The sequence below is a fragment of the Notothenia rossii genome (genome assembly GCF_949606895.1).
Source record: "Notothenia rossii genome assembly, chromosome: 12".
Lineage (NCBI taxonomy): Eukaryota > Metazoa > Chordata > Actinopteri > Perciformes > Nototheniidae > Notothenia > Notothenia rossii.
This window is the reverse complement of record NC_136911.1, coordinates 10834800-10862122: the sequence shown is the minus strand read 5'-3', so window position 1 is coordinate 10862122 and position 27323 is coordinate 10834800. Positions and strand designations below refer to the sequence as shown.

At 37.2% G+C, this 27323-nt stretch overlaps 1 protein-coding gene across 1 annotated transcript in view; it reads right to left on the bottom strand.

Annotated features, from left to right (window-relative positions):
* The window catches only part of LOC307026441 (uncharacterized protein), a 60098-nt gene extending 33010 nt beyond the window's left edge, over positions 1–27088 (bottom strand). Inside the window, exons 1-18 of the mRNA XM_079661828.1 lie at positions 27044–27088; positions 21536–21653; positions 21216–21352; positions 20832–20951; positions 19705–19821; positions 19214–19400; positions 17956–18121; positions 17614–17836; positions 16090–16263; positions 14301–14378; positions 14172–14183; positions 13761–13850; positions 12945–12998; positions 12772–12825; positions 12076–12129; positions 11937–11990; positions 11384–11437; positions 11026–11079 (exon numbers count right to left, since the gene is read on the bottom strand). Coding sequence (XP_079517954.1) covers positions 11026–11079; positions 11384–11437; positions 11937–11990; positions 12076–12129; positions 12772–12825; positions 12945–12998; positions 13761–13850; positions 14172–14183; positions 14301–14378; positions 16090–16263; positions 17614–17836; positions 17956–18121; positions 19214–19400; positions 19705–19821; positions 20832–20951; positions 21216–21352; positions 21536–21614 — 1707 coding nt within the window. The 5' untranslated portion in view covers positions 21615–21653; positions 27044–27088. The remainder of the gene's footprint in view (positions 1–11025; positions 11080–11383; positions 11438–11936; positions 11991–12075; positions 12130–12771; positions 12826–12944; positions 12999–13760; positions 13851–14171; positions 14184–14300; positions 14379–16089; positions 16264–17613; positions 17837–17955; positions 18122–19213; positions 19401–19704; positions 19822–20831; positions 20952–21215; positions 21353–21535; positions 21654–27043) is intronic.
* Between the last annotated feature and the right edge of the window lie 235 nt (positions 27089–27323).

The window sequence follows — 27323 nt, the reverse complement described above, 5'->3', positions numbered from 1 at the left end:
AGTTTATGTTGTACACTGTATATAATGTCAGACAATTGTCATTACCTGTAGGCTACTTGCACTTGTACTGTTTACTTTATACATATGCCTGCACTGCCTACTATAACTTCTTCACATGTTAAAATTCTTTATCCTGAATCCATCAAAGTATATTCATTACACACTGTTCTCATTGTGTATATTGAAGCATTACTATCACACGCAGCTCATACGTTTCACTGCTCATTACCAACTGTTCACATAGGCCGGATAGGGGAAAGTGAGGATCCCTTGGCATCACTTAAGTGATAGGCAACATAACTATAGAAAGAGGTCGTGATTAGGGTTAAAATGTGGTTATTTGTATCGTACCCCTTTTTTAATACCACATGACATATGTACATTACTATGCACTTCAATGCTTGTAGCACCTCTATGTTGCTGCTAAACTGCATTTTGTTCTCCTTTGACTTGTGCAATGAGTTGCAATGGGAGAATACATTGTTAATTGTTAATTGACATACGTGCAAAAATATTGTGCAGGAATTAGGTCAATAAAGATCATGCGTCTTCTTATTGTATCATATGTTAGTCACATAGGGAAAGTAATCTATCTGTACTTCTGGCATATACCAGAATGGTTGGATATGGCGTGTCATGAGTTTATCTGCGGCCCTGATACTGACGTACAAACAGCAGGCGAGTCCTGTGGTCAGACATCTTGCAGGGAGGCGGGAGCTTGTTAAATAAAAATGAACAGCAGCAAACAAACACATTTTGAAGCCACAACACAAGTTTTAACCATCCGCAACACACCAAAATCTACTGCTTGGTTAGTCTCAGACCGCTCTATACAGTTTAACTATGTTGGTTGAATGTATTACGACCCAAGTGGTATGTGAACATGTTCCAGAGTGTACCGCGGCAATACACTGACACTGAATGTGGAACAAGCTGTAAATTGTATTTTGGTATCCAAGCCATTCATTTGTTAAATTACATTATATTTTCTACATATATCAAACCTGATATTGTCGTGTCCCAACAAACAGACCAATTCTTATGGCCTTTGTGGCGTTTATTTGATTCATCAATGAAATGTTCTTTCAGTTTGTCTTTCGTTTCAAATTCATCCATGTACTGCGTTAATCATGTTGCATGTTTTGTGTATGTCTTGCTTTTTTTGTATCATATTGGGATCATGTTATAAATAAGAATCTCACTCTAACATCTTTGGATTTGTTGTTTTTTGCACATCAGTAAATGAATCAGAAATAAAAGAAAATAATCTTAGAGTATCCAATGACCTAGTGGTTGAAGCCAACAATTGTTTTCTGTCAGGGAATCAAAACTCACAATGTATCAATCTTTTAATACTTTTTGACCACCTGGCACTCAAGTCCCAAGCCAATTGGTTGTAACTGAAGGCATAACTATTTTATAATGGTTCACAAATATATATTTTCACTTAAAAAAGACCTCAATATTTCCCCAAAAAACTGCTGAACACTATTATTTTTAGCAAATAATACTTTTGTAAACCTTTGTATTAATACACAGTTGATGCTTGAGTAATTCTATTAAGAGTCAAAACTGTGCATGGTAATGAAGGAACATGTCCCCAAGTGTGTCTCACATTGTGTTTTAATTGTTAGTTTTTTGACCAAAAAATGTAGATCTATTTCACAAAGGAATAACATAAATCAGGCCTTGGTTACACACACAATCCTTGTGAGTAGAATACATGTATTGCTGGTTTAAGTATGCACATAGGACTTATTAAGAATAAGGAAAATGTAGAATATCACTGCAATATGCCTAGTACTATTCCGGTCTCTGAGTTTTCGTTATTTGTCATACCCCATTACATAGCTTAGGTGCCTTAAAATCAATATCAATGATAAAGACACGTTTTAAAGATTGTTGAAAAAGAAAACTGAGAAGCAAACAGTGAAAGGTAAATGTAATGTTGGTAAACTTCTAACTACTTTATGTTCTTGATGTTAAACTCAAGGTCCCACACAACAAACAGTGGAACACCAAACTGTCTTTGCGTCTTGATGGACAGATTCCAGCACTGAGGTTGGATAATTGTAGTAAATGTGATTGGACATGATTTTCACAGACTGTGATCTGTCCTTGTTTCAGAAAATAGAGCCCTAGATAATATTATGCTTAAACTTTTTATTCCATGACATGTTTGTGGCTCTCTAAAAAATACTTTACATGATCACATATGGATAAACCATAACACTGTCCCAACATTTGTAGACCTGCTTACAATATAACTAAGGCCGTTCGGTGCCTGGCTGTAATGTATGGTCCTTAAATGTATTTGAATTGGTTATTTAAAATAAATCCTGTGAGTAATTGAAGTTGACTTGGCGTTCACCCCTTAGGACCTACTGTTGTTGAACCTGGTCTTCCTCTTAACCCAGATTCATATGTTCTAACTATAGTCCTGTTTCAGTGCTCTGCACCGTGTCAAGTATGACACCCAAAGATTTAAATTACTTTCTTTCTGTTCAAGCTCTCTGAAGACAGAGATTACAAAGTCCCACCAACATATATTTTAAGTGCAGCGCTCTGTATGTTGGCAGTGAGGAAACAACTGAATTAGCTCTCCACTGCGTCTGTTTTCTTTTGAAGTGTCTCGCCGCACTACGCATATAAACCCATAAGAGCAGCAGACCTCATAATTACACAGCCAAGACGCCCACCACGGCCCAATAAATGACAAGATGACATAAATTCTCTATGCGTAGAACAAGAGAAAATAGACAAGTGCACAGGGACTGGTCCAAGCAGAGAGCTGACTAACCTGCTACTGCCACAGGCTGTTAAAGCTATTGTAAAAGAATGCTTGACGTCTTTTAGTCTAGCTATACTTCAATGAATTTTGATAGAGGATCTCAATGAAAGGTTGATTAAAGACAAAGACAGCTAGCAGAACCATGCAATTAAAAAATAGAGTCTGTGTCTGAGCACATCCTTTTGTAACAAAGGATCACACCGTGTCTTTTGTTCAGTTACTGCCCCAAGTGAGAGTATCCAGTTTAGCTAGTTCAGGCTTCACTTCTGGACACATCCATTTGCAATTTCAAGACACGTCCGATCGGCAAGAGACTCCAGGCAGACCCAGAACAGGCTTACTAGGGATTACTTTACCAATCTGACATGGCAACACCTTAGGATTCCCCTGGAGGAGCTTGATGATGTGGCTTGGGAGTAATGTGTCCCTATTCATACATAGGGATGTTTATAGTACATGTCTGGAGTTTGTATACACGGTATAAAAGCACCAAAATTCCCAGATGTTGCCACACTAAGTAAATCTGTCACGTATCTAAAATCGCACAACAATTTCAACAACTCATGGAAGGTCAAAGCGTTTTGACACAGCAAGTTCCAGAAAGAAAAACACAATCATTCAAGATTAATGAAGTTAAGGCAGAGCACTGAACAAGGCTAACATTAATTGACTGGAAACAGCTGCTTCAATTATGCTCCAGTATTAGTTCCTCAATCATCAGCTACTACCAGATTTTTTGTGACATACAATCATATTCATGCAAGTCTACAACCACTCTAACTATAAGTCTGCTGCAGCTTTCCCAACCACCCTTCAACTCCTCTTATGCCTTCATTTTGGAATAATTTAATTAATTAATCAGTGCACAGAAACAAATCCTCTTACAGGAGTTGGCAGTAGCTTAGTATTAGTGACCTGGGTTGGTAACTTGCTTGTCTGTCTGCGCAGAGTGTGGGCTGGTACCTAGAGAGGTATTTCTTAGACACTGCCAACGTGCCTCCTTCCGCTTCATAATAGCTGCCATGCCCACTGCTCCTTAAATGCAGAGTTTACATTTAAATGTGTGTGCTGTGTGCATGTGTCAATGAATCAAATATTCTATTCAAATTCTCAATACAAAATAAATAGGGGGGCACTTGCTGAGTCCAAAGTATCTTGGCTTGGCAATAGGTGGGTTGCAAGTTCAAAGTATAACAACAAAGCCATTTCATTTTCTAGGCAAATGTCTCAGTTGCCATTTCAATTAAAAGAGAATATCAGCATTCTATGCATCATATATATTTAACCCCCATACTTGTTATACACTGTTCTTTACTTTCTAAAGAAGCTTTAGAAAACCTCCAGCTGCTACATGAGTGTCTCCTTAATGAGTTAAAAATTAGGAAAAATCAGACTTGCAACAAGGTTGATTAATTGTAACCTCAAAATATGTAAATACCCAAGGAAACATGCCTGTTCACTCTACCATTATAAATTGTGTCAGTAAGTGTCAGGGATGCTCCTCATTTGCCTCACTCTGAGCCTTTGAGTGAAACAGCACCTCCATAATCACCATGACTAATCACCTCATTAAAAAACCTAATGAGTGATGGTACAGCTCTTAAATGTCTTCAGTTTGATGCATTGTTTCCGGAAATGGATTTTATTTTGGGCATCCAGGGTTACTAAACTAAAAAGTCTATATCTTTTAGACAGTGTTAGACGGTTAGGGCACATTAAAGTCCTAATGAAAAAACATTCAGTCATCATATTAGTAGTCAAAAATAATGTTGAGTTTTGTATTTATAAAAATTTTTAAAAGGTTGAAAAGTAAAAATGCACCTTCTGACTCAGCCACCTGGAGGGGCATGTTCCTGTGTATGTTGAATTGATGGAAACTTGTAGGCTGAGCCCCAGCATATTTGATTTAGCCGACCTGTTTTGGACAGCCTTACTCTGCTATTAGTGGTACGCAGAATGAGGACCACACAAGCATCTGACCAGACTCAAGTGACATGTGCAGGTACGTTAACATGCTGTTAAATGTGCTGCAGCTGAGCAGCTAAAGAGCTATCTTGCCTGAAAACTAATATTAGCAGTGCATATTTCTGTGCATTCTTTCATGTTTGCAAGTTAGATAAAAAGGAAAGAAAACAAGAAAGTAAAGTGTGTTTTGGCATACATTCTGCAGCTGCTGTTTGGCTCTGATCATTTGAAAAATAATAGAACACAGATAATACTGCTTTTTTTCATGATTTGATTGGCTGTATTGAAATAAGGTGTCCTTCTCATAATTTAATGAATAATTCCAAAACTATGGTTGTCGTTGTAAAACCAATAGGATGTGAAAAATATATGTTTACCTTTAGGTTTTTTTTGTTTTGTTTTTTCTCAAATTATTACAGGAGAGGTCAAATGTGTATATCATCTAGCATTCCTAGCATCTAGCATTCCATCAAACGGACATATTTTCAGTTAATGCATATTAAATAAATGATTCATGCTTCCAACTAAATATGTTTTACCATCACAACTTCATATCTATATCTTGCAAAAGTGAGCATTCAGCTTGTTTACCAAATCAGTATTTGTTTTGCTTCAAACCCATCACCCCCAGGGTGCTGTGTAGATCTAAATTTCATGTGAACAACTGATGATTTGGAGGTCTAACAGTCTTGAGGCTGGAGAAGCTGTAGCTCACATGTGTAGTTGGGAGGTCTCTGAACTTACTACTAAATTACAAGCACATAGTTAAAACCCAAAATGCTTGCATCTGATTTGTATAAAATTCCCATTTTGAACAGTAAAACATCTCGTCTCCTAACAGGTAACAGTTATGCTTCTTGTAATTAAATAGAAAGAATGTGATATATAGTATCTGCATCTCTCACTGACAGGGAAACCTCCAAAGCTGCATTTGAAAATCCATAATTTTGGGTGTAGAAAACTCATAATAAGAGACCTACACATTCCACACATGTATTAGTTGTTAACTTGTTTCACTTGAGTGTGAAACATCAAATCCAAAATGGAAATTGAAAGTTTGGGTAAAGTATCATGCTGAAAAGCGGCACTTGTATTAGCATGTGTGGGAGAGTGTGATTAAAGGCCGTGCAGACAGCCTTAAGCCTTATACAGTATATCCAAGTATAGGCCTCATTAACATTCAATGGAGCTGTCATGGATGGGTGGACAGAAATGATTTGCAGTTGATGGAAGATTCTTCCTCAGGCGGCGACCACACTGCAAGCTAATTTGGTTCAAGGATAACATCTGGATGTTTTTATATTACTTTATGATTGGCTTTTTACTCTCTATAGTAGTTGTGTGAACTGCAATAATGTTGGGCCTACATAGCAGTGTCACATGGCAAATTCTGTTCAGACAATTCGGATTCTCCTTTTGAAATATTCGAAACACCAAAATCTCTGATTAATCAAATCACATTATTTTCAAGTTATGTACTACATATATGTTCCTCTCATGGTGCATGGTGGTCTAAATGTTTCCAAGAATAAACCTTAAGAAAATCAACAAAGTGTGGTGTAATGTAAACGTCTCCTCAAGTCATTAAAATCCACAACTTCCCAGAAAAAATACTAAGAGCAGACCTCAATGATACTCTGTAGCCCTGACTCATTGGTTACATACATCATCATGGAGGACTTTTAATGGAAAAGAAAATCAGAGGTCCCTGATTTTCCCAAAACTCCTGACATGATAGTATTTAGTTATTTTGGATTTATATTTATAAGAGAAAGCCTCTCCGAGGTCCCTGAATTTATGAAAAGTAGATAATTTCTTTAAAATATTAGTTGTAATCTGTGTTGGAAAGTAATTAAGTACATTTAAAGTAGGCCTGTGTACAATGTACTTTACTTGGGTATCTTTACATCATGCTACTTTACACTTTTCTTTTTGTCTGCAAATTATCCACTTTTTACTAAATTACATTTATTTTATGTGTTGAGTTACTAGTTACTTTGAAGATTTAAGTTATAAATACAAAATATAAATCAACAAATACAGATTGAAATGAGATTGGTTAAGCTACCCAGTAGCATACAGTTAAGTCATAAACACCACCTTTACCAATTGCATTGAAGCGATGAACACATAAATGCTTCAATAATTTTTAAAACAAACATTTAAAATATATTTTTGCTTACATGGGCCTTCTTCATAATGAGTACTTCTACTTTTGGCACTTAAAAGTGCATTTTGATGCTAATACTTTTGTACTTTTACTCAAGAACAATTTTGAATGAAGGACTTTTACTTGTATCTGAGTATTTTTACACTGTGATAGTGCTACTTTTAATTGAACTTCCACCTCTAGTTGCAATAAAGAATGACATTACAGTACATTCACCAAATTGTAGAACAAGTAATCATTGTACTAGGCAATTATAACAGAGACAAAGCACTCCTCAATTGACTTTTTCTGGGATGTTACCTAGTCAATACTGACATATCCATGTAAAGCCAGATCGGAGCCAGACAACAGAACAACCTGACAAATAATCACTCACAAACAATGCTGTTGAAGTAGCTAATTGTTCAGGTCACAGTGAGATACATTTGGAGTATTTTCGATCAAAGGGCCACACTCTTTGATCAAGCCTAAAATACTTCTCACTGTGACATCAAAAAGATGTAACTATTTAGCTCAATGATTTTCTGTGCTATAACCAAAATGTGAGGCTCTCAGCTCACCTGTGGTGTACTTATATTCAGAGTGCTCCAAAGTAAATGTCCTTGTCAGTCCTCAACAAATAGAGAAAATGTGAACCCAAAATACTTATTACATACTTATTTGCTTTAGGGATCCAAGCCTGACCAGTTTGGTCAAAGAAGGGGAACAATGATTCATTAGAAACATCTCAAGTAACATGATTTGCAATATGTCATGAAAGAAAAGCATGACATAGTATAAACATGAGTATAAACATCCATTGATTAAAATGTGTTATCCAACATAGTAGGACGTACCTGCTGTGAATCTAAAACTAAATTGGTGTCTATAAAAACACACTAGGACACATAAACACAGCAATCCCTTAACTCTGGCATTTAGACACTTCATTTCATGGATAAAAACCTTCAGTCTAAGTCCAATGCAGGCAAAATCTGCTTTTGAACTGTGACCTTTAAACTGCAACAAGCAATTAGACCTCCTTACAGCAACAGTTGTTGTGTTTGGTAAAAAGCTGACTGTTTCCAGTTAATCATTAAGATGTTCAATGTTCCGTGACGATTCAAGTGGAAATTCTGTCTGTTTGTTGGTATTGTGGCATCTGTGATGCAACCAAGGGCAGCTTAACAATAGATTGTTCCAGGAATGTGTGATAAGTTAACCATCTGGCACATCTAATGTAGTCTAATGTAAGTCCTGTGTATTCAATCTTAACAGAAAGCATTGATATAAGAATATGTTATTGCATCAATGATCAAGAAACACTCAAGATCCCAAACAAGATGTTAACACTGAACCAAATTGTTGGTGGTTAAACTTAAACCACAGACTTATACATACTTATTTTCAGTCAGAGAGCTAATACTTTATAGTATTGTGCAAATACTAGCACAACACCTAAAGGTCCAATGGTAAAACCTGGGAGATAAATATTTAATTCTACAGTGTCATGGTTCTTCTTTTTGAAGAGTTTAAAGCACCACTAATCTATATTTGTTTTACTAAGAAAGTATCCATTTATTTGTCATAGAGACCAATGGTATCTTACAGCTATCTAGATTGTTTAAGCATCTTTCAGCTCATTGTTTTGGTTTTACAGCCCAACAATGTATTGTTTTAGTTCAATCTTATTGTTCTCTTCAGTACTGTTCTTAGCAGTAATATATAAACTATGATAAAGCTGTAGGTTACACCCAACTGCCAAGCAGAAAACAGATAGAGACTAGCTGGCGAACACAGTGGAGAATTTGGCAGCTAGAGAGCACCATACTTTCAGGAGATTAACGACATTAGCAGGGATTGACAGGGCCATGAATGTAATTGCTCAGGGCTGGTGAGCTTTGACTACCATCTCTTCTACGCCGCTGTCTATATGCTCTTTTTAAATATCCTGGGAGGGAGACTTCTTCCCTCAGGTATTAAAGTAGTAAGTATTATGATGTTTATTGTGAGCAGGAATTAGTAAGGGTGTAAAGGTAGATGTCCTGGTTTAGTATTGAAATCAATTGACTTTGATTTATGAAAAACATATTTCCCTTACGTCAGGCAAGGAGTTTTAGCTGTTGTATTATTGTGAGTCCAAAAAAAGTCCATCACACATACAGTATAGAACATGCTGCAGATCTATCTAAATAAAGGTTTTGCATATGTGTTGACTGAAAGGAAACAATATGGTCATCATAAATGTTTTCCTAAAATGTTTTGAGGAAATGCAAAATATTGTAGGATCGGTTGGAACGCACTTGTTAAGCTTTGGTCAGCAGTTGGATGAAGTTTGTGTACTTCAAAGGTAACTCCACAGTTAACAGTTTACTATTTTTCCTAAACACATTTACCACACACCCCAACCCCCAGACATCCACACATGGGCACCAACTGTGTACCGTTCAGCTCTCTGTATACCACCACCCTCCAGTTGGTGCAGAGCACTTCCAGATTCTCGGGGAAAGTAGTTTATTATGATAACATAAGAGTCCCAAATTACTGAGCAGGATAGCTGCAAGGCAAACTGCTAGAACACTCAAAGGAGTTCGGAGAAGACTCAAAATAGCACCCCACACTTGGAGCTGGTGGGCGTGCTCACATTTTCGCAGATGTGTGCATGTGCTCTTTCATTCAGCTACTTGTTTTTTTCAAGTTACCACAAGGGGACATCCCATATACAATAAGAATGTGGGCTGCACTCCAGCAGCAGTAGCGTTAATTTAATTAACTGCCAGAAGTGAAAAGCGTTTTTTAATTTTACTGTATGACTTAACATTGATGCATGTAATCCTCTGTCTAGACCGCAAGCCTGTGTTTCTGTTTTTGAATTGGTGCTGTTTTACGTGTCCTGGGAGATTCCAATATCCCCGGAAATGTTTACGTTTGATTGAGTCACAAAAAATCTAGGACATTATCAAGGCATACATGTGTATTGTGTTTGTTTTTAAAAAGCAGGCTACTTTTGCGCTCATAAATTAATTTCCATATAAAATAAATGACATGAACTGACTCGTGTGTAGGATAACATGCAATCGCAAATCATTTTATTTAAAAAGTTGGATTAGGTCTGCACTCTTAATGTGGCACCACCATGGCTTAAAGAGCCCGTTTTGTGGCTGCAGAAAAATATTTAAGGCCACACAGCATTATAGTAACACAATGAGGCAATGAAGTTACTGCATCCAGGCCTTTCATTCTTTAATTGTCTTGAGGTAGCACATTTAGATTAATGCAGAAAAGTCACATGACAGAACAGTTAAGTTATAAATATATACCCTAAAAAGACTGCATCTTTTAAGGCGAGCCAGTTCACTGGATCTGGTATAGTGCTTGCTGACTCTTATGACTGTGTAGTAAATATGGATCAGACAAGCTTTAAACTTTATTTGCTTGAACTTGATCTGAATGTAATTATTTGAGTGACGTCATCTCAGGCAAAAATATCCCCTTTCTGAAAGTAGATGTTGATGCAGTGGTTGAATGAATAGAAAAAGTGAAAATTGCCTACTTTATAATTATAAAGAGATAAGAGGGAAAAGGAGAAGAGTAACTGATGAGCTCTGAGATCAGTCACTGTTTGAGCTGCTTCACAAGCACACTAACAGCCAATTGTCATAAACACACAGTCAGTGCAATCCTACAGCTAACATGTGTACCGTTGTTTTTCAACGTTCAAGCGATTAAACACACACAGAAAAATTCAGCAGTAAAATTGTTCAGTAGAAATTAAATGTACTTTCTCTCTGAACATATTTTGAGAAATGTGTGCTTCTAGCTTTGTCAGCCAAGCCTTATCACCCAAATGAATTGTGGACTTCACTTATACTCTTGAGGCTAAATGGGAATGAATACTGGACGCAGCATTAGAGTCAGGAAGTGTCCTGTCTGCACACACATTATGAGACGTGTGTGTGTGTGTGTGTGTGTGTGTGTGTGTGTGTGTGTGTGTGTGTGTGTGTGTGTGTGTGTGTGTGTGTGTGTGTGTGTGTGTGTGTGTGTGTGTGTGTGTGTGTGTGTGTTAGTGTGTGTTAGTGTGTGTCTCCCAGGGTCTCTAAAAGCTACAGTCTGCACTGACCTTTGGTCCTGGAGTTCCAACCAGTCCTCCGCTACCTGGTATTCCTGGCTCCCCCTGTTTGGGCAACAAAACACACTCTGAGAGGCAAAGTAAAGCAGAGGCAGCCAAATTCAACACTATCACAGTAATAATCTGTCTAACTTCCGACAGTGCACTCTGACGGGAAGAAGAAATCCCCAACACAAACATACATGCTTATGGATTAGTAACTCTGCATCTGGCTTGATGTTGTTTCATCTGGCATCATTTGTATTATCATGATTTGACACCTCCAATTTCAGGATTTAAGATCCTTTAACTGTCAGTAATGCTTGTTCAATGCATATTGTAGACAATGGTAAATAGAATTGGATCTTACCATTGGTCCAGCTTCTCCTGGAGGTCCCAGCTCACCTTTGTCAGCAGGAAGACCCTGTACACAAATACATCTGCTAATATTTGTTGTTACATTTAATAAGTTCAATTTAATATCCAATACGTTGTTTTGTATATTTATTTTTTCCCTTTTAATCACCAAGGATGCCAAAAGACAGCAATACAAACCTAGAATAATATCAAATGTTAGAATCAATCTGAGCAAGGACATCCACTATGGCAATGCTTAGCATTAAACAAATATATAATAAGTCAGCTTTCTTATGTCCTTGTGTAAATGAGTACTGCCCCTGTCATTGGCATGTTAAATCATAGCATATGGTTCATATTCACACATGTTTTTTAGAATTGTGATTTGTGGCCAACCATGGGATAACCTGAGACGCCTCCTCCTTCAAATCGAAATTGTGCCTTGCGCTACAGCAAAAAAAGTGTCAGTCTATTAGTCTGATTTGGGTTTTTTTGTGGTTTATAAAGTAAGGCGTTCAATATCGGCTTAACTTTTGTTTTAACCATGGTTATATGAAGAGTCTGACCTTGGTTCCTGGAGGTCCGGTTTCTCCTGATAAGCCTGGTTCGCCTCTGTCTCCCTGGGTAGAATCACATTTTGTGAGTACTGACAAGGAGATATGAAAAAGCAATCCCTTTGATACAACTGCTTTTTTAAATACTTACTTTGAGACCTTTTAGACCAGGGTCCCCACTTAGTCCTGCGGGGCCAACTTCACCCTGCCAAGCAAAGTGAACATAGGTAAGAGCATGTCGAGCAAAAATGTCGGCAAAAGTTTGGTGAGGACGTACAAATCATAAAGTTCGAAAAGGTCACAACCAAAAGATCTTGTTGTGATGAGTAGATATTTCAAATTACCAACCCACTGAGTGTGTGTTGTGTATGTTTTGTTTTAACTCCAGGTCCAAGAATAGGAACGCTATCAGACACCTTATTGGTAATAGAGTCAATAAAGTTACAATATATGGACGTCATCAGATCATCGTATAAGTTATAAAGTTCTATGTTATTGAAAATTGTGATACCATGATTAAACTGCAATGTGACTTTTTCTCGCTATGCTGAGCTGTCCGTGTACTGTCATTAGAAGGGAAAAAAGACAGCATTTATTGAAAACATGTACATATTTTCCTGAATGTAGTTGTTTTCATACAGGACCATAGAAATGAAAATCATCATGAACCTGAAGTTTGGAAACTGAGCAAGATGAAAATCAGTCAATACTGGAGTGGACATGACTTTCATTTCATTGATATAAATGTATTCCTCTATTTGGAGTAATAGAAGTTTGGTAAGATCCAAGTGGAAATGCGAACTTGCATGTGATGATTTTAAAGTGTAATGCAATTGATTTTTCTTACCTTCATCCCTGTAAATCCAGAAAGTCCAAGATCCCCATGTTTCCCATCTTTACCCTGGTGACAAAGACAGCATAAGAAGATTTTATAATGTGCAGTGCAAATGAAGGAGACTGGTGACAACATTATCAAGTGGTGAAAAAACAGAAGGTGATGGAAAAAGAATGAGTACTTACAGACTTGCCATCAGCTCCTGGTGGTCCTTCCCTCCCTTTCTCCCCTCTGAAACCCTGTAACATTAAAACACTGCCTCATGACACACAGAATTGTATTATTTTGAAATAAAGAAGAGGCCAAGCCATGTTATAATGAGTCTCTATGGCTGGCAAGGTTTATTTGTCAGTCCACAACTTCAGTCCAGACAAAACATATTTCAACAATATTTTGGATGCATTGCCATGACTGACAGTCACGGTTTCTGGACGATATATCATTTCTCTGATGGTCCCAACATTTCTGAGTTTTGAGTGAAATCTCTCCATTCGATTGGATAGATTGCCATGACATTTTAACAATATGCTGTACTGTAATAATACTTGTTTGCACCATCAAATGTGCCCAATGCTTTGGTCTATGACCAAATATCTGTAAAGCATATGCGTTTCCTCGTTAGCACCACTTGAACTTTGTCTTTACTGCAAATTAGCAAATGTTAGCACGCTAACATGCTAAACTGAAATTGTAAACCTGGTTAATATGTTAACCTATAAATTATAAGCACCGCCAACTATCATTATTATCATTTTGTTACCACACTACGTTTAGAATTTAGCTTAATACAGCTGTCTCTATAGACTTTTGTTTATACAGTAGATTATAACTCAATGTAGCATTTTGCTAAGAGATGTATCTTGAAGCGGCTTCAAGGTAATGATGTTTAAACTGCTAAAGAAGCAACATACAAGTTATAAGTACAATGAATTTTGAACACGTCAGCAACGTATCGTATGTATACGTGTGAGTGCTTCTGTGTGTGCGTTCGTGAATGTTACCATGCGTCCTGGTAGGCCCGCCTGCCCTTTTGGTCCAACTACACAGTTGCAGTCTTCTTCCTCATCTGTAGCTGTTCGATTCAGAGGACACTAAGGAAAGACAGACAGACACAAAAACTGTATTCATTTGTATACAAAACACATTCAAAACTTTCTCATTCCTCAATAAAGCCAACCATAAAGCGGATACCAACCAGTTCGAGGTTTAGGAATATAGAAATGTAATTTTTACATGCAAGTTTTCTTACTGTTTAAATAAGACGACTTTCTTCTAATAGATTAAACTTCAGTCCCAAGAGAAGATTTGATCATTGCTAATCCAATACATTTTATATAATTAATTTTGAATCGTATCAATTCAAACTGTATTTTGAAAGTATGCAGGAAAAAAAGATAAAAAAATGCACCTACCCTTTCATCATCCTGTGAAAAAAAGAGACAAAGATTGTAGTTATCATCTTGGTGGCCTCATGCATGCAGACATGTACATGTTTTATTAAATGTGACCTTTCCAGAGGAGATACACTTTTTAGGTCTTACCACAGAGTAAATCTCACAGGCTGTTTCTCTTTCACTCTGATGGGGATCACAGTACAGACGCAGCTTCTGAATCTCTACCTGAATAAAAAGACAAAAAGACAAAGAAAAGTGGAAATGTGGAACGTTTGGGACAAAGTAATAGATGATTCATGAAATTAGTCAATATGTACCACGATCCCAAAAATAGGAAGACTGAACAATGAAATTGTGATCGCTGAAAGATAAATATAAGAGTAAATTAAATGATATGTTCATTGATTTGATTAACCATTAACCATTAATTAAGCCAGATATTGTATGATAACCTTTTATTACATATTGTGGTTTATTGGGCTGCAATGGTGACAATGGTAATCTCTTTTATGTTAACATTCAAGAACACAGATGATCAAAGCGAGTAAAGAAGAAAGTTAAATATATTTGATTATTTAAAAGAAGGGCGATGATATCACAGTATAAATGAATATCAAGATAAAGATTGCTTTCTGAGGTTTGAAGGGACGCTGGAATATTTAATTATATTTTAATAAAATGTTTAGTTACATTTTATTTAACCCTTGTGGGGTGTTCATATTTTTGTTACTCAGCCAGTGTTCGTGGGTCTGGTGGACCCGCTGCCTTTTTGGGCTTCAATTCAACACAATCAAACTAGTTTATGTTAAAATACTCAACTTCATCCCAATTACAAGCAATATAAACAGCATATATGGTTCATATTTGTCCTTTTACATTTGTTAGATTAATTAATGAATTAAAGTGCTACTTGTTTTTTTGCCTGCTGACCGGCTGGTTCTGTGGCTCTTCTTTTTTTTGTAACTAGCTGATGCTCAATCTCATCCTCTTCTTCAAAGTCACTGTCAGACTCAGAATTCTCAGGAATGTGATCCTCACATTCTGAAACATCTTCCTCTTCCTCTACATCATCATCAAATGGTTCTCTCTCTTCCAAAATCATTTGCAAGGCCCTCTGAGCAGAGAATCGTTTGGCCATCTGGATCAGTTGTGTTAAGGACCCAAACTGGCGACGAAGCTTTATTTATTGTGTCCCGCACCAAAATTGCAGCTGGGATAGAGTGTGAAAAAAATAAAGATTGGTTCCCGCAAGACATAATGCGGGAATGTGAGAGCAGACAGGTGTCGGTGCTTGAATTTATCAACAATGTTGCAACCTTGTGCGGGAAAAGTCTCTCTTTCTCACTCACACACACACACACACACACACACACACACACACACACACACACACACACACACACACACACACACACACACACACACACACACACACACACACACACACACACACACACACACACACACACACACACACACACACACACACACACACACACACACACACACACACACACACACACACACACACACACACAAACATCCTGTTGTGTAGGGGGGTGTACAGTGCGTGGTCATTGAAAATGTGTTCTGATATATGTTCTTCACAGAAAATGCGCCAAGGCCATGAGTGTGAGTTTGAAAAAATTATTTATCATATCATTTTTCTTAAAAATAATGAAAACGGGTCCCACAGATCCGAACACCATACAAGGGTTAAATGTGCTTAATATCACATGTATGCTTTTCTATGATAGTTTTCAATGGGTTTTCCTCCTGATGGAAGAAAATAGTTAGATGTAATTGTCATAACTCTTTTACTATTACTTTTTTTTTATAACTACTGTATTTTTGTAAGGGTTCACCTGAAATTGGTGTCAAATATTTTTCAATAATTTATTTTATTTTCCGCCTCAGTTGTGGTGTTATTACTCACAGGCACAGTGATGTCTGTTCCTCGTCTCTTTGCCACCTGTGTCTTTCCATTGATGTAAATTGGCTCCCCTGGTTCCAGCATAATTTCCTGAATTGGTTGATCGTCAAGGAAACTTGTGACCTGGCTTGGTCTCACCAGAACTTTAAGTTGATGCCACTTTCCGTCATACAGATTCTGAAAGAAGGCACAAAAATGAATACAAAAACACTTTTGTTTTTAGAAGGGGTTTCTCAAATATGAACATGCATTAACTGAGAGTTTTTTCAGGCAATGTGAAAACATTTATTAACTTGTCAAACCTTCTTCCACTCAGCCTTCCATTCTGCTGGCAGGCGTATGTGTATATCTTTCTAATTTGGTCAGTTCCATAAATGCTCTACAAATAGTTTTGACTAGGAAGTTATTAAGAGTAAAAATCTATTTCTTTTTCCATCACAATGTTTCCTAAATGCCCTCACCATCTAGTAGAGAGAGACAGAGCAGCTATTGTTTCATTGGGAGTTAGCCACAACCATCATTTCCAAAAGAGAAATCACAGGCTTCTACCTTGAGCCACATCAAACCACATCAAATCAAACACAAGTTGAACATAAGTACAACCCTGTTCAATGTTCTATACTGAAATCTAGGTGTGCAAGGGTGGAGGGTGTCTTTTGGAAAAAAACAACCTGGCGTGTCCACCAAGATGTACTATTACATTGAGCTGCTATGGAAGCAGACACATGTTCTCCAAGAACTACACATCCACCAACTAGTTTCCACTGGGGACTGTGGTTTAGAGTAGGAAATGTTTTCTTTGAGCCTCTTGTTGGCTTCCACCACATTACATCTTCATATGTGTAGCTGTATTGAGCTGAACAGGGGATGATGCTTAAATAATTGCGAGTTTGGCTCTTCACAAGTCATCCCAGTCACATTCGTTCACAGGCACCAACATAAAGGGAAACCCAAGATTGGAAGAGACAGAGTACACTCTTATAGCACAATGTGTGCTTTCAGGGGCAGGAAAATACCAGTAAATGACATTTATGTTTTTTCCCCTTATTCATATAAAGGATGATATTTTTGTTATTGTGAAGTTATTTTTATTGGGCATTTTTAAGCAACTGCATTAACTGAGTTGATTCTCAATGCAAAAAAGCTTCAATTGATTAAGTTATTTATAAAGTTATAGATTAGCTGAGACATAGTATTCTAACATATGGACAAAATGTTTTGTTTGAGAAAAAGTACAGTAATGTAATTTAGAGATATGCATTTTGTTTTTGACATTTGGCCGAGTCATTTCAATTATAAGGGTTTATAATATTTATAAACATTATGCTATATGCTATAACCAGGCTGAACACATGCAAACCGTTGAGACATTTGTCTTCAACTATATCGGATTTACCAGCTGACAGAAAGAGATATTGCATTTTGACACTTAGTCATCTTGGAAAAGGAGCATTTGTTAGTACTTGGAAGTCAAAGCACAGCCGAAAGTCATTTTGATCTGGTAAAAGCATGAAACTCTATCCCAACCTGAAAGCCGTTTTTAAAGGTGATTCTCTGCCAATTTTCTGTCCGACTGGTGGTGGTGAATGTAACACTTTTGTCATTCCCACTTAGTGTCACTGCAGCCTGGATCTCCTTATCCTTAGACAGCACCCTCCAAAGGTCGAATGTCAGCTTGCTGGAAGACCCCTTTAGACGCAGGGTTACGACAAACACATAGGATGGAGGGAGGCCTTCTGGGAAAATATCCCTAGTGCAAAGAGGAAGTCCAACAATGAAATAGAAATGATAGTGCTTTAAATGAAATTAAAAAAATTATGAAATGTGACAGATGTTTAAGACCCTCATGACTTTAAGACAACAGTGTACCTGGTATTCTCAGTAATGTCTGTGGAGGCAGTAAGGGAATAGGCTGCCTCAGAAATCAGAGAGCCTGGGATCTTCTTGGCCTTCTTCTGAATGTTCATGCCCAGCAGCAGCTCAAAGCCTTTCTCATCCCGAGATGCCACCGGGATTCGAGTTGGACACACAGACTCTAGAAATAAATTAGTACATTATTTATGTAGGTATAGACATGAAAGAAAAAGCGTTTTTGGGACAACTGCATTATTTGGTAGTGTATTGTTTTGTTCCCCTCTGAGAAAAACAATGTCATGTATTTTTTGGTGTTGAATTTAAAACTTAAGCTTAATTTACTGAATTTCATACAACAAAACAATATACTGTATCCAATGTTTGGAGGAAAAACACAAGTGCAGGCTTAGCTTAACAGTAATAATAATGCTGTATAAGAACAGGACATGTTGAATTTATGTTGCAGCCATCTTGTGTTTTTGTAACCAGCAGTGACACAAGAGGATAACAAAAGTATAACAGTTTGATGTCAATAATCTTTCAAGCAACTGAAATGTTGAAATCATTTTGGTTAAAATGATTATTACAGCCAGGTGAATTGGCCCCTTAGGCCATTCGAAAAGTGCAATTTTAAGGCACATATTTTCCACTTTTATGAACTGGGGTTTGCTGCACGGTAGTATTTCAAATATGAAACAGTCTTTGCAACAGGCACAACTAAATGGATGCAGCCCTATTAATATTATAAAGTACACCTGTTTTTTATTGGCTATCACATGCCATAGTGTCAGCAATTACATTCTGCTTTCCATGTTCATTGAGAAATTAAAACTAGTTGACCTAAAGTTTAGAAAATGTATTGTATGCTGGTAATTGAAATCATTTGACAAGGTTTATTGACACATTTTTGTATTGCAAGGAAGGAAAGAGGAGACCCGTGCTATTGTGTTTTTGTATGGTGAGTATAAGAACATTAGTATTCAACCCTTGAAAAACCCTTTGCATCTTAGTCCCATAATCACTCAACTTTCAGTCACCCCTGGTTCAAGAAGTACAATTCTTTTTCAATTAAAATCAAAGGAGAACCATCAACCTTTATGACTGATGTGTGTTTCTAACATTGAGGTCAAGAAATAGTTGAAATGAGAACACAAAATAGGAAAAAACACTTCCCAAATCAGATGTCCTTCAAACTTTGCAACTCGACAGCCAGGAGAATTGAGCAAATGCTGGATAAACATGCCATTAAAAGAGATAAACTACATATCCCAACCTTCACACAACTTCTGCTCCATGTTGTCTCGAATACGGTCTATGGTGGTGTAATCCTCAGCATACAAGACATAGGCAGATGATGGTCGATTGGCAATGGATACCAGCTCCGACGTGGTGATCTCACTGCCAACTCCAACAGCAAATACTGTAACGCCCTCTGCTCGTGCGTCCACACTTGCATCCACCTGAAGAAACACAGGCCACCTGGTGAAAACGAGCCCTCCTTGGTAAACAGGATTTTCATTTTAACCCTTGAAAGACAATTAATGCTGGAAGAACCTACATAAAACCATAATATGATAAACAATGTGGATACACAGAGCCAGAAAGTGTTTACTTGTTGAGGTTATTTGAATGGGGCAGGTGCTGTCAATCTTTTTTTCACACTGTGATTCATCTCAAGCCCCCTTAACTCTGCCACTATGATTTAGGGCCACCCAAAGGCACTTTACTGTTGGTTTCACTCAAGCATGGCAAAGTGACATTTACCACGTCATCCTGAGATTTGCCATCTGTGACCACCACAGCGATGCGGTTCTTGACCTGGCTGGCTCTTTGGGAGGAGGAGAAAACATGGTCCACAGCAAACTTGATAGCCCTGCCAGTCTGCAAGACAGAAAACAGTGAGGACCTGGTGCAGTGAATTAAAAACGACATGAGGAATGATGTTTCTAGCCATTGGCAGCTGCAATACACCAGAGTACAAATTAAATTATATAAAGGCATTCAAGAGCTTTTTTTTAAACCTCAATTGGAATTGTGATCCCTATAAATCTGTGTTGTGGTGTTGCTGTGTGGTCATGTTGCTGCAGATGCACCTGTAGTAACTGAATGTTGGTACATTTGGACCGGCCTAAGTGTGCCTCTCCAAAACCAGCCTGCTCAACTTTATTAGTTTTGTATTTTTGGATGGAATACTGGCAGAAATAAAGAGTTTCACAGAAGCCTACATTTTAAGTCATTCTTCTGCATGTAAGGTGCATAAATTCTATGTCAACACCAAGCAACCAGGTCATGCATAGAACCCAAAGTGTTGGATAATAGAGAATTTACAAATATTCTATACTATATTAATCACATTTATTGTGTTGAGTAATAGCCTAAGCCTTTTTTTTATTAAAAAATGTACTTTTATTTGTTCATAATTAGTTTTTGTGCTTTTTTATTATACAATTGCATTTCTCTTGCTAACACTTAATTGAATGTGTGTTATTAGTGTTATCTTAATTTAACATTTTATAATGCTGCATTTTATTTCATGCCATTACTTTTCATATCAGTGTTTTTTTATCACAACCTGCTCAGTCACCATACAGCAGTCTAACAAGGCTACATGCTACCTAGCCAAATTGCTATCTTGTCCTGCCTCGAAGAGAAGTGCAAGTGTTAGCATTTTAGCATGTTCAGTTGCTCCTTTTGGCTAGAGCCAGCATAGAAAAATACTGTATTTTTGCTTTTCACAAAGTTGTGTGTCTTTCTCCAATGAATATTTGTAGGGGGCTTTTTTTTAGCTGTGCAATGATCAGCAATAAGTACCCCACAGTCTGTTTTCTTTTCATAATACCTGAATGTTAATAAAAGTGCGAGAGTTGTAAAGAGAAAAAATGCTCTCCTGCCTGTGTGTTTCCTCCCAGGTAGGTGATGCCTTGTATGGCCTCGATGAGCTCTGCTCCACCCTGGTGTATCCCCAGAGAAATCTCCAGACGAGGAGTGTCGCTGTACTGGATCACAGCCACCTACAGCAGATATAAAACAAATCCAATCTAGGAGTATTGAAGCTATTGGAATCAGCCAAAAAATGCTGGAATTATATATTTTTATAAAAGCTGTTGACACATAAAAAAGGCGGTGTTCTTGATTTGACAGGGTAACATTTCAGACTATATCAATGGGAATATCAAAATGCAAACTCTATAAGTTTAATTAAAAGATTGCTACTAAATACAATTGGAAATTGCAATATCTTGTTAGCACAAACAATATAATGTGGTTTATATTACCTGCGTGTAGTGGGAACTGATATCAAATTGGCTGGTGATGTTGATAAGCCACTGCTTGGCCGTCTCAAAGTCTGAGGTGCCAACACTCCACGAGCCATCAACAATATAGACAAGGTCATTTACAGCTGTGCTGCAGCCTACACACATAAATACACACATGTGCAGCTATCAAAAACAAATACAAACACATACACTGAAAATCCACATTTCATACTAGTGGTCAGTATCTTCTCCTGCTTTAAGTTTCAGTTATCTTGATATCTTACTAATAAAATGGTCAGTATTGCTAGTTCCTTTTGTTTTCACAATGAACACTTTACCTGCTTGCACATCATCCTCCTCTGCAGCCTCCAGGGGGGTCAGTAGCAATATTGCACTCCATAAAGACCACAGCAACATGGCTCCTTAGAAGAGCGGTCAACCTGGGTCCAGTCCAACCTGGATTAATTAGTGCAGAAAACAACCAAGAATTCAACGACCTAAGAACTTTTCTCTCACTCCCATCAGGCACATGTTTCCAACTGACAGTATGTTTTTAATGAATGGCAAGAATTGTAAGAAATGTGATGGGTCTGTATTTTTAAAACTGATAACGTTTAGCCCCATTAGTGATGAGGCTCTACATGTAGAAAAATTATGGACAGTAGTATCCCTGTTTGTAATGCACATTTTGTCCTCTAGGGGCCAGTATGGAAGCTTCAAATTTGTATTGTATTTCCAACACAGGAATCATTACAGGAACAATTTGAGTAACTCCCAAACCTTACCTGCATTTAAAACCATGATCTTAATGTGGTAATGTAGTTTATTAGAGTTTGCAGAATGTTTCTGATTTGACAAACATTATATTATACTTCCTAGTTTATGCAAACAGTGTGGTTCCATTAAGTATTTCATCAAAAAGGGCCTTGGAAAAGTACTAAACTGGTAGTTTAACAACGAGCTGAAAATTATTATTTTGTTGAAATCTTCAAAGCTGTAGCATTTGTGTTCTCAAAAAACAAAAATTGCTCTTAGCAGTGTCAGTTCACACAGTGCACTAACAAATAATTGTTAAAAAACGTAATTGTACATAAGTATAAAAGTGTGAAATTAGCTAAAACAAGGTTGTATGCTTGTGTAAAGTTACTCTTTGTTATAATAAGGATGTGAGTGATTATTTAAGTAAAAGCATACACAGCTTTTATCACTGTTTACTGTGTGTACAATAGTATTACATGTTACCTGAACTGTTCTATTTAGGATACACCCCTTGAGATGAACCATTTAGTTTTCAAAAGTGTCCTAAAAAATGTGTTTCTACAAATTAGAAGGACTCTTTCAAAAAGCCCATATAATGTCCAGTGAAAAGACTGTGTTGTAATGTTGAGTTGGCACATGCTGTATATGACTGCCTTGTGAAATCACCACATCTCTATGTTCCTCTCCACAGCCTCCACGTATTCTATCCTCCTCCTCTTTCCTGTAAAATGCTTTTGTGAGTTTTCTTGTTGTACCATGCAACATAGTATGTTTTCTGCGGATCTCGTTCATTTTGCGGCGCAAACATGGACCCACCGACCACAAGGCTGGGTCGTAGAAAATAACAACCTGAGCACTATGCTGGGATTGGAAAACAGAAATATGGACATGGCAGAGAGGGTTGCAGTATGCTGGCAGAGGATTTAAAGACAGGGGAAGACTCGGTCAGAGGAGAGAGAGAGAACAGCTACCACAACCTTTCTTAAAGTCTCCTCCCAGATCCCTACCTCTCTTTCACTTTCCATTACCTCTTGGCTGACTTCCTATTACAGAACCATATTACACAAAGGTACTTCCAATCCTGAGGTCAATTGAGTTTGCAGGGTTTTTGGACACCAAAATGATAAATGTAATAAAAAAATACAAGGGAAAAAAAGTATGTGTGAAAAAAAAGCAATATGTTCATTACAGCTTCCTCCTTGTAGAAAACAAGGGAAGATGTGGCTCGGGGGGGAGATGGGCATCTACCAATAGGGTCAGTGGTTTGATCCCCAGACCTGTCCAAAATTCCAAAAGGAAACTTACATACATTTCACTACTGTGAAACTGTAGAATGCATCTCTACAGTTTTAACGTGTATTTTTTAAATGTTATGTAACGTAATAGAATGTATGTAACTGGTACAGGTAATATGTATTGCATTACTGCTAACATGTGAAGAATTTATCTTAAACTAATTAAGTACTCATATTCACCAAATGCCTAGTCAACATGCACATGTGAGTGCTATATGAATTACATATGGGAAAAATGAGCTTATAGTGAGCAAACTTTAAGTGCCCCACAAGGGACAAACACAAACCCATGTTCTTTGCCATTGGATGATTGAATAGTCCACTAATGGGTTTCATGTAAAGTAAATGAGGCTCCTTTGTCATAGCCCTTGATTCAAAGTGAACAAATAGCTAACTGTAATATACATTTTATTCAATCATAAATAAGTTTCACCAAGCCAGAGATGAGATAAGTCATTGCAAAAGAGATTAAATGGGTGTGACATTGACAATGTCTTTGAATTGTATTGTATTAATAAGCTTGCCCTTTAAATTGATCCAGCTAACAGACTGACGTTCTTACTATTGAATACATGTTGTGTTTGCCAAAACAAAAAAGCTCACTGCTGGCTACAAGCCCATTTGTTAATGTCTTCTGCTGTTACCTTCTATTTGGTTTCTATCTAAATGTCTATTTCCCTTGTTGTTGTGTTGCACTGTTGCCTCTCTTGCCCTTTTCTTTTCCTTTCTCTCTCTTGTTAAAGGCCCTTGGCTCACCCCCACAGACATTTTCACTTACTGTGCCTGATAGGTCCCCTCCTGAGGGCCTGTGGGTTTGTTCAGACTATGCTCGGTTAACAACACTGTGAACCTATTGCTTTTGTCATACCTGTTAGGGTGAGAGACCTTACACCTTTATCATTTTTATTGGCTCACCCTTCTTCATCCAGGTCAGAAGTCTAATCAGAAAGAAAAGTGCCATCTGCCAACAGGGTACTTTAGCTGACCTCAGAGAATTTACAGTTTACAGTGGATTTCACAGCCTTTCCTCAGTCCTGACCGCTATAGGATACAATTCAGGACAACAAGAAACATGAGACTTTGTATGGTTAACTGGTCAGTCAAATATGCCATATGTTATTTCAAAAAGGGTATATCATTTGCTTTTTTAAAGACTTAAAGTAAAAAAGAGAGAACATACAAATGATTTAGTTTTAATAAATCAACACATATATGTCACAATAGACATAATGCCACTGGTTTAAAAGTTGTATTCACTGTATTATTTTTTCCTGTTTCAAGGTCCAAGGCACACTTTATTTTTTCAGTATACAGGGGAAAGAAATTGCACTCCTCCAGTATAATGGTGTGTACAAACCCACCACGGTCAATGCTGGCTCACTTACATGGTTTACTTTATTGATTTACTGGCACACCAAAGTGGAACATAGCCATCATTGGTGATAAGTCAAATCTTTTGTGCACACTTGCTTTTCCTTCAAAATGTCTCTTGTGAGGAAGATGTGTTGGAATCTCAAGCAGGCACTACTGTACATGCAAATGTGTAAAGTCAGGTTCTCTTTCGTTAAATTGGCCTTAAAACGATTTGCTTAATGTGCCCACTCAGTAGAAATACAATCACCTCTACCAACCGCACTATAGGAAAATGCTTTCTCTTTTACATTTCATTAGCTTAGGCCAGGCTGTTGGTTTAAATTTGAACTGCACCCAATGTTATTTAAAATAAAAGAGGCACTAGTCTCAATACAAATAACTTGGTTTGATGTTTATTTACATACAAATTATTATGATCTCTAGTGCGAACAATACTGCTACAGGATTAGTTCTTTGGATTTAACACTTTGACATTGTTCATTGTAAATTAACCATATAAATTGCAGATCAAGACATGTTTATATAATTGTAATTTGTAATTGCTTTGGAAGACACTGATGAAATTGTTGAAATACAACTGGTACTATTTCATTAGTATTTGAATGACGTGATCTAGTTGTATCGTCTTCTAGTGCAATTTAATGGCACCTGAACGGAGAATATCCACATAACATGAATTCTTCCAAACCTCACTCTAGATTTGGCAAACCAGAAGTTCAGTGAACCACATCAACCAGCCCTGCCGTCTTTAACATCACAGAACATTCCTTGTACACAGATGTTGCTGGGTTTGCTTCGCCCCTATGGTTGGTTTATTTTAAAAAAGAAGACTGCAGAGAGCAATAATAACACCAGCACATACAAATATACATATATTTATAATAGGGTCTCCTTAGATATGGAAATCTACATTTTCATTGACTTGAAACATACACAAAAACAACCCATTAACTGAATGTTCTTGTCATGTTCATTATCACTGGAAAAAATGTGGATGTGAGATTCTCTGTGGTGATTTTAGGCATTATTCCATAGTGAAAAGAAAAGACCTCAATGACTGAGAAATATGAATAAAAACGCTTTGACATTAGGTGTTATTTCATTAACCTGTTTCTATGTTTTCTAGTTTGTGCATAAAAAGCCCCGAAAAGCTCAAATATGTTTACATTTTGCTGATGGGAAAAAGTTATTGTGACCATTATTTTACCTTGTTCTGACATAATCTAATGCAATGATTAAATGGCACTTGAGTAGAAAGTAAACAGCCAATGTGCTCAGGCCTTCATTTCTGGAGATTTTGTTAGAATTTACTCTACATTTGGATCCAAACTTTCACGTGGGTTTAAATCAACCAAAAACATAGCCACGTGTAGGTCCACCACTTTGTTTGACTGTGGGTTTTGGTCACATAGCCATTTGCGCAGATGTTATGGTGAAAAATCAAGTGAAACATTCACATGTAATGAAGCAACAAATTGTTCTTCAAATGGTATTTTTGTGATCTCACGGATATAGTAAAAATAATAATATGTTAGGGTAAACATTTTATTGTTGTAAAGTTATCTGGTCTCAAATAGGGCTATCAGAAACAATGATATGGTCCTTTGTATCAACACAGTATACCTCAATTAACCACAATAAGTGTTTGAAAAGTGTACATTTTATTGCTATTGAATTGTTATGTACCTTTGAAGAACAACAAGATTGTGTTAATTATTTTCTCTGTTTACATATATTGCTTTTCCAATGGCATGAATAACTCTAATTCAAAGCAAACATAATCATTAAACAAAATACAACTGTCATGGGAAACATCTTGATAGCAGATAATTGGTGACTCCTTCTGAAGACTATAGTTTTGAAAATTCAGCAATAAATGGATCTTTGCATGATGAAGCTATATGCCCCAAACTGAAAATAGCCATATCCTCTGACTATCTTAAGCACTCCGTTGTTTCCAACTCATTCAGAAGTTGAACATACTGTACAGTAATTAGGATGGAAGACCAAGTTATTTTAGACTACAGACTTAACTAACAGCATAACTTTGAAATGCCAAGAGACACACAGGGAGAGACTGCGCTTACTCGCTGACCCATAATCAAAGAGGTTTATGTATGCAGTTATACTATATATTTAGCTTGTAGAAGACAAGCTTTGTCCCGATGGCCAATCACTTGTGGCCAAACCAAACCCATGCCATGGTTACATCAAGTTAGGAAAAATGACTAAAAACAGTAATAATGCATGCGTATTTATCTATATAGCTGTAAAATAAAGGGAACAACAACCAAAGTTAAAAGCAACAACAGGAACAGAGATAAGTTATCTGTATGAACATCACTTTGATTGGGTTAAGCTGAGTCCCTTTACATAACAGTACACATAGTAACAAAAAAAGTAATAATAGGGCCTTACCTTTCTCTTTCAGCTGCTAGGAGGCAATGATGAATTCCACTCTGCTCGGAGAAAGTGAAGAGAGTGAAGTCCTGAAGTGGTAGTGACAGTCCTCCCTCTGGTTGGCAGAGGGAGTGGTGGGAGTGTCAGGACAGACTTTATAAATCATGGCTGTAGCTAGCTTCACGTAGCTTCACCACAAAATGGGACACAACGGAGACCAATGTGGATTGACACACATACACACACACACACACACACACACACACACACACACACACACACACACACACACACACAC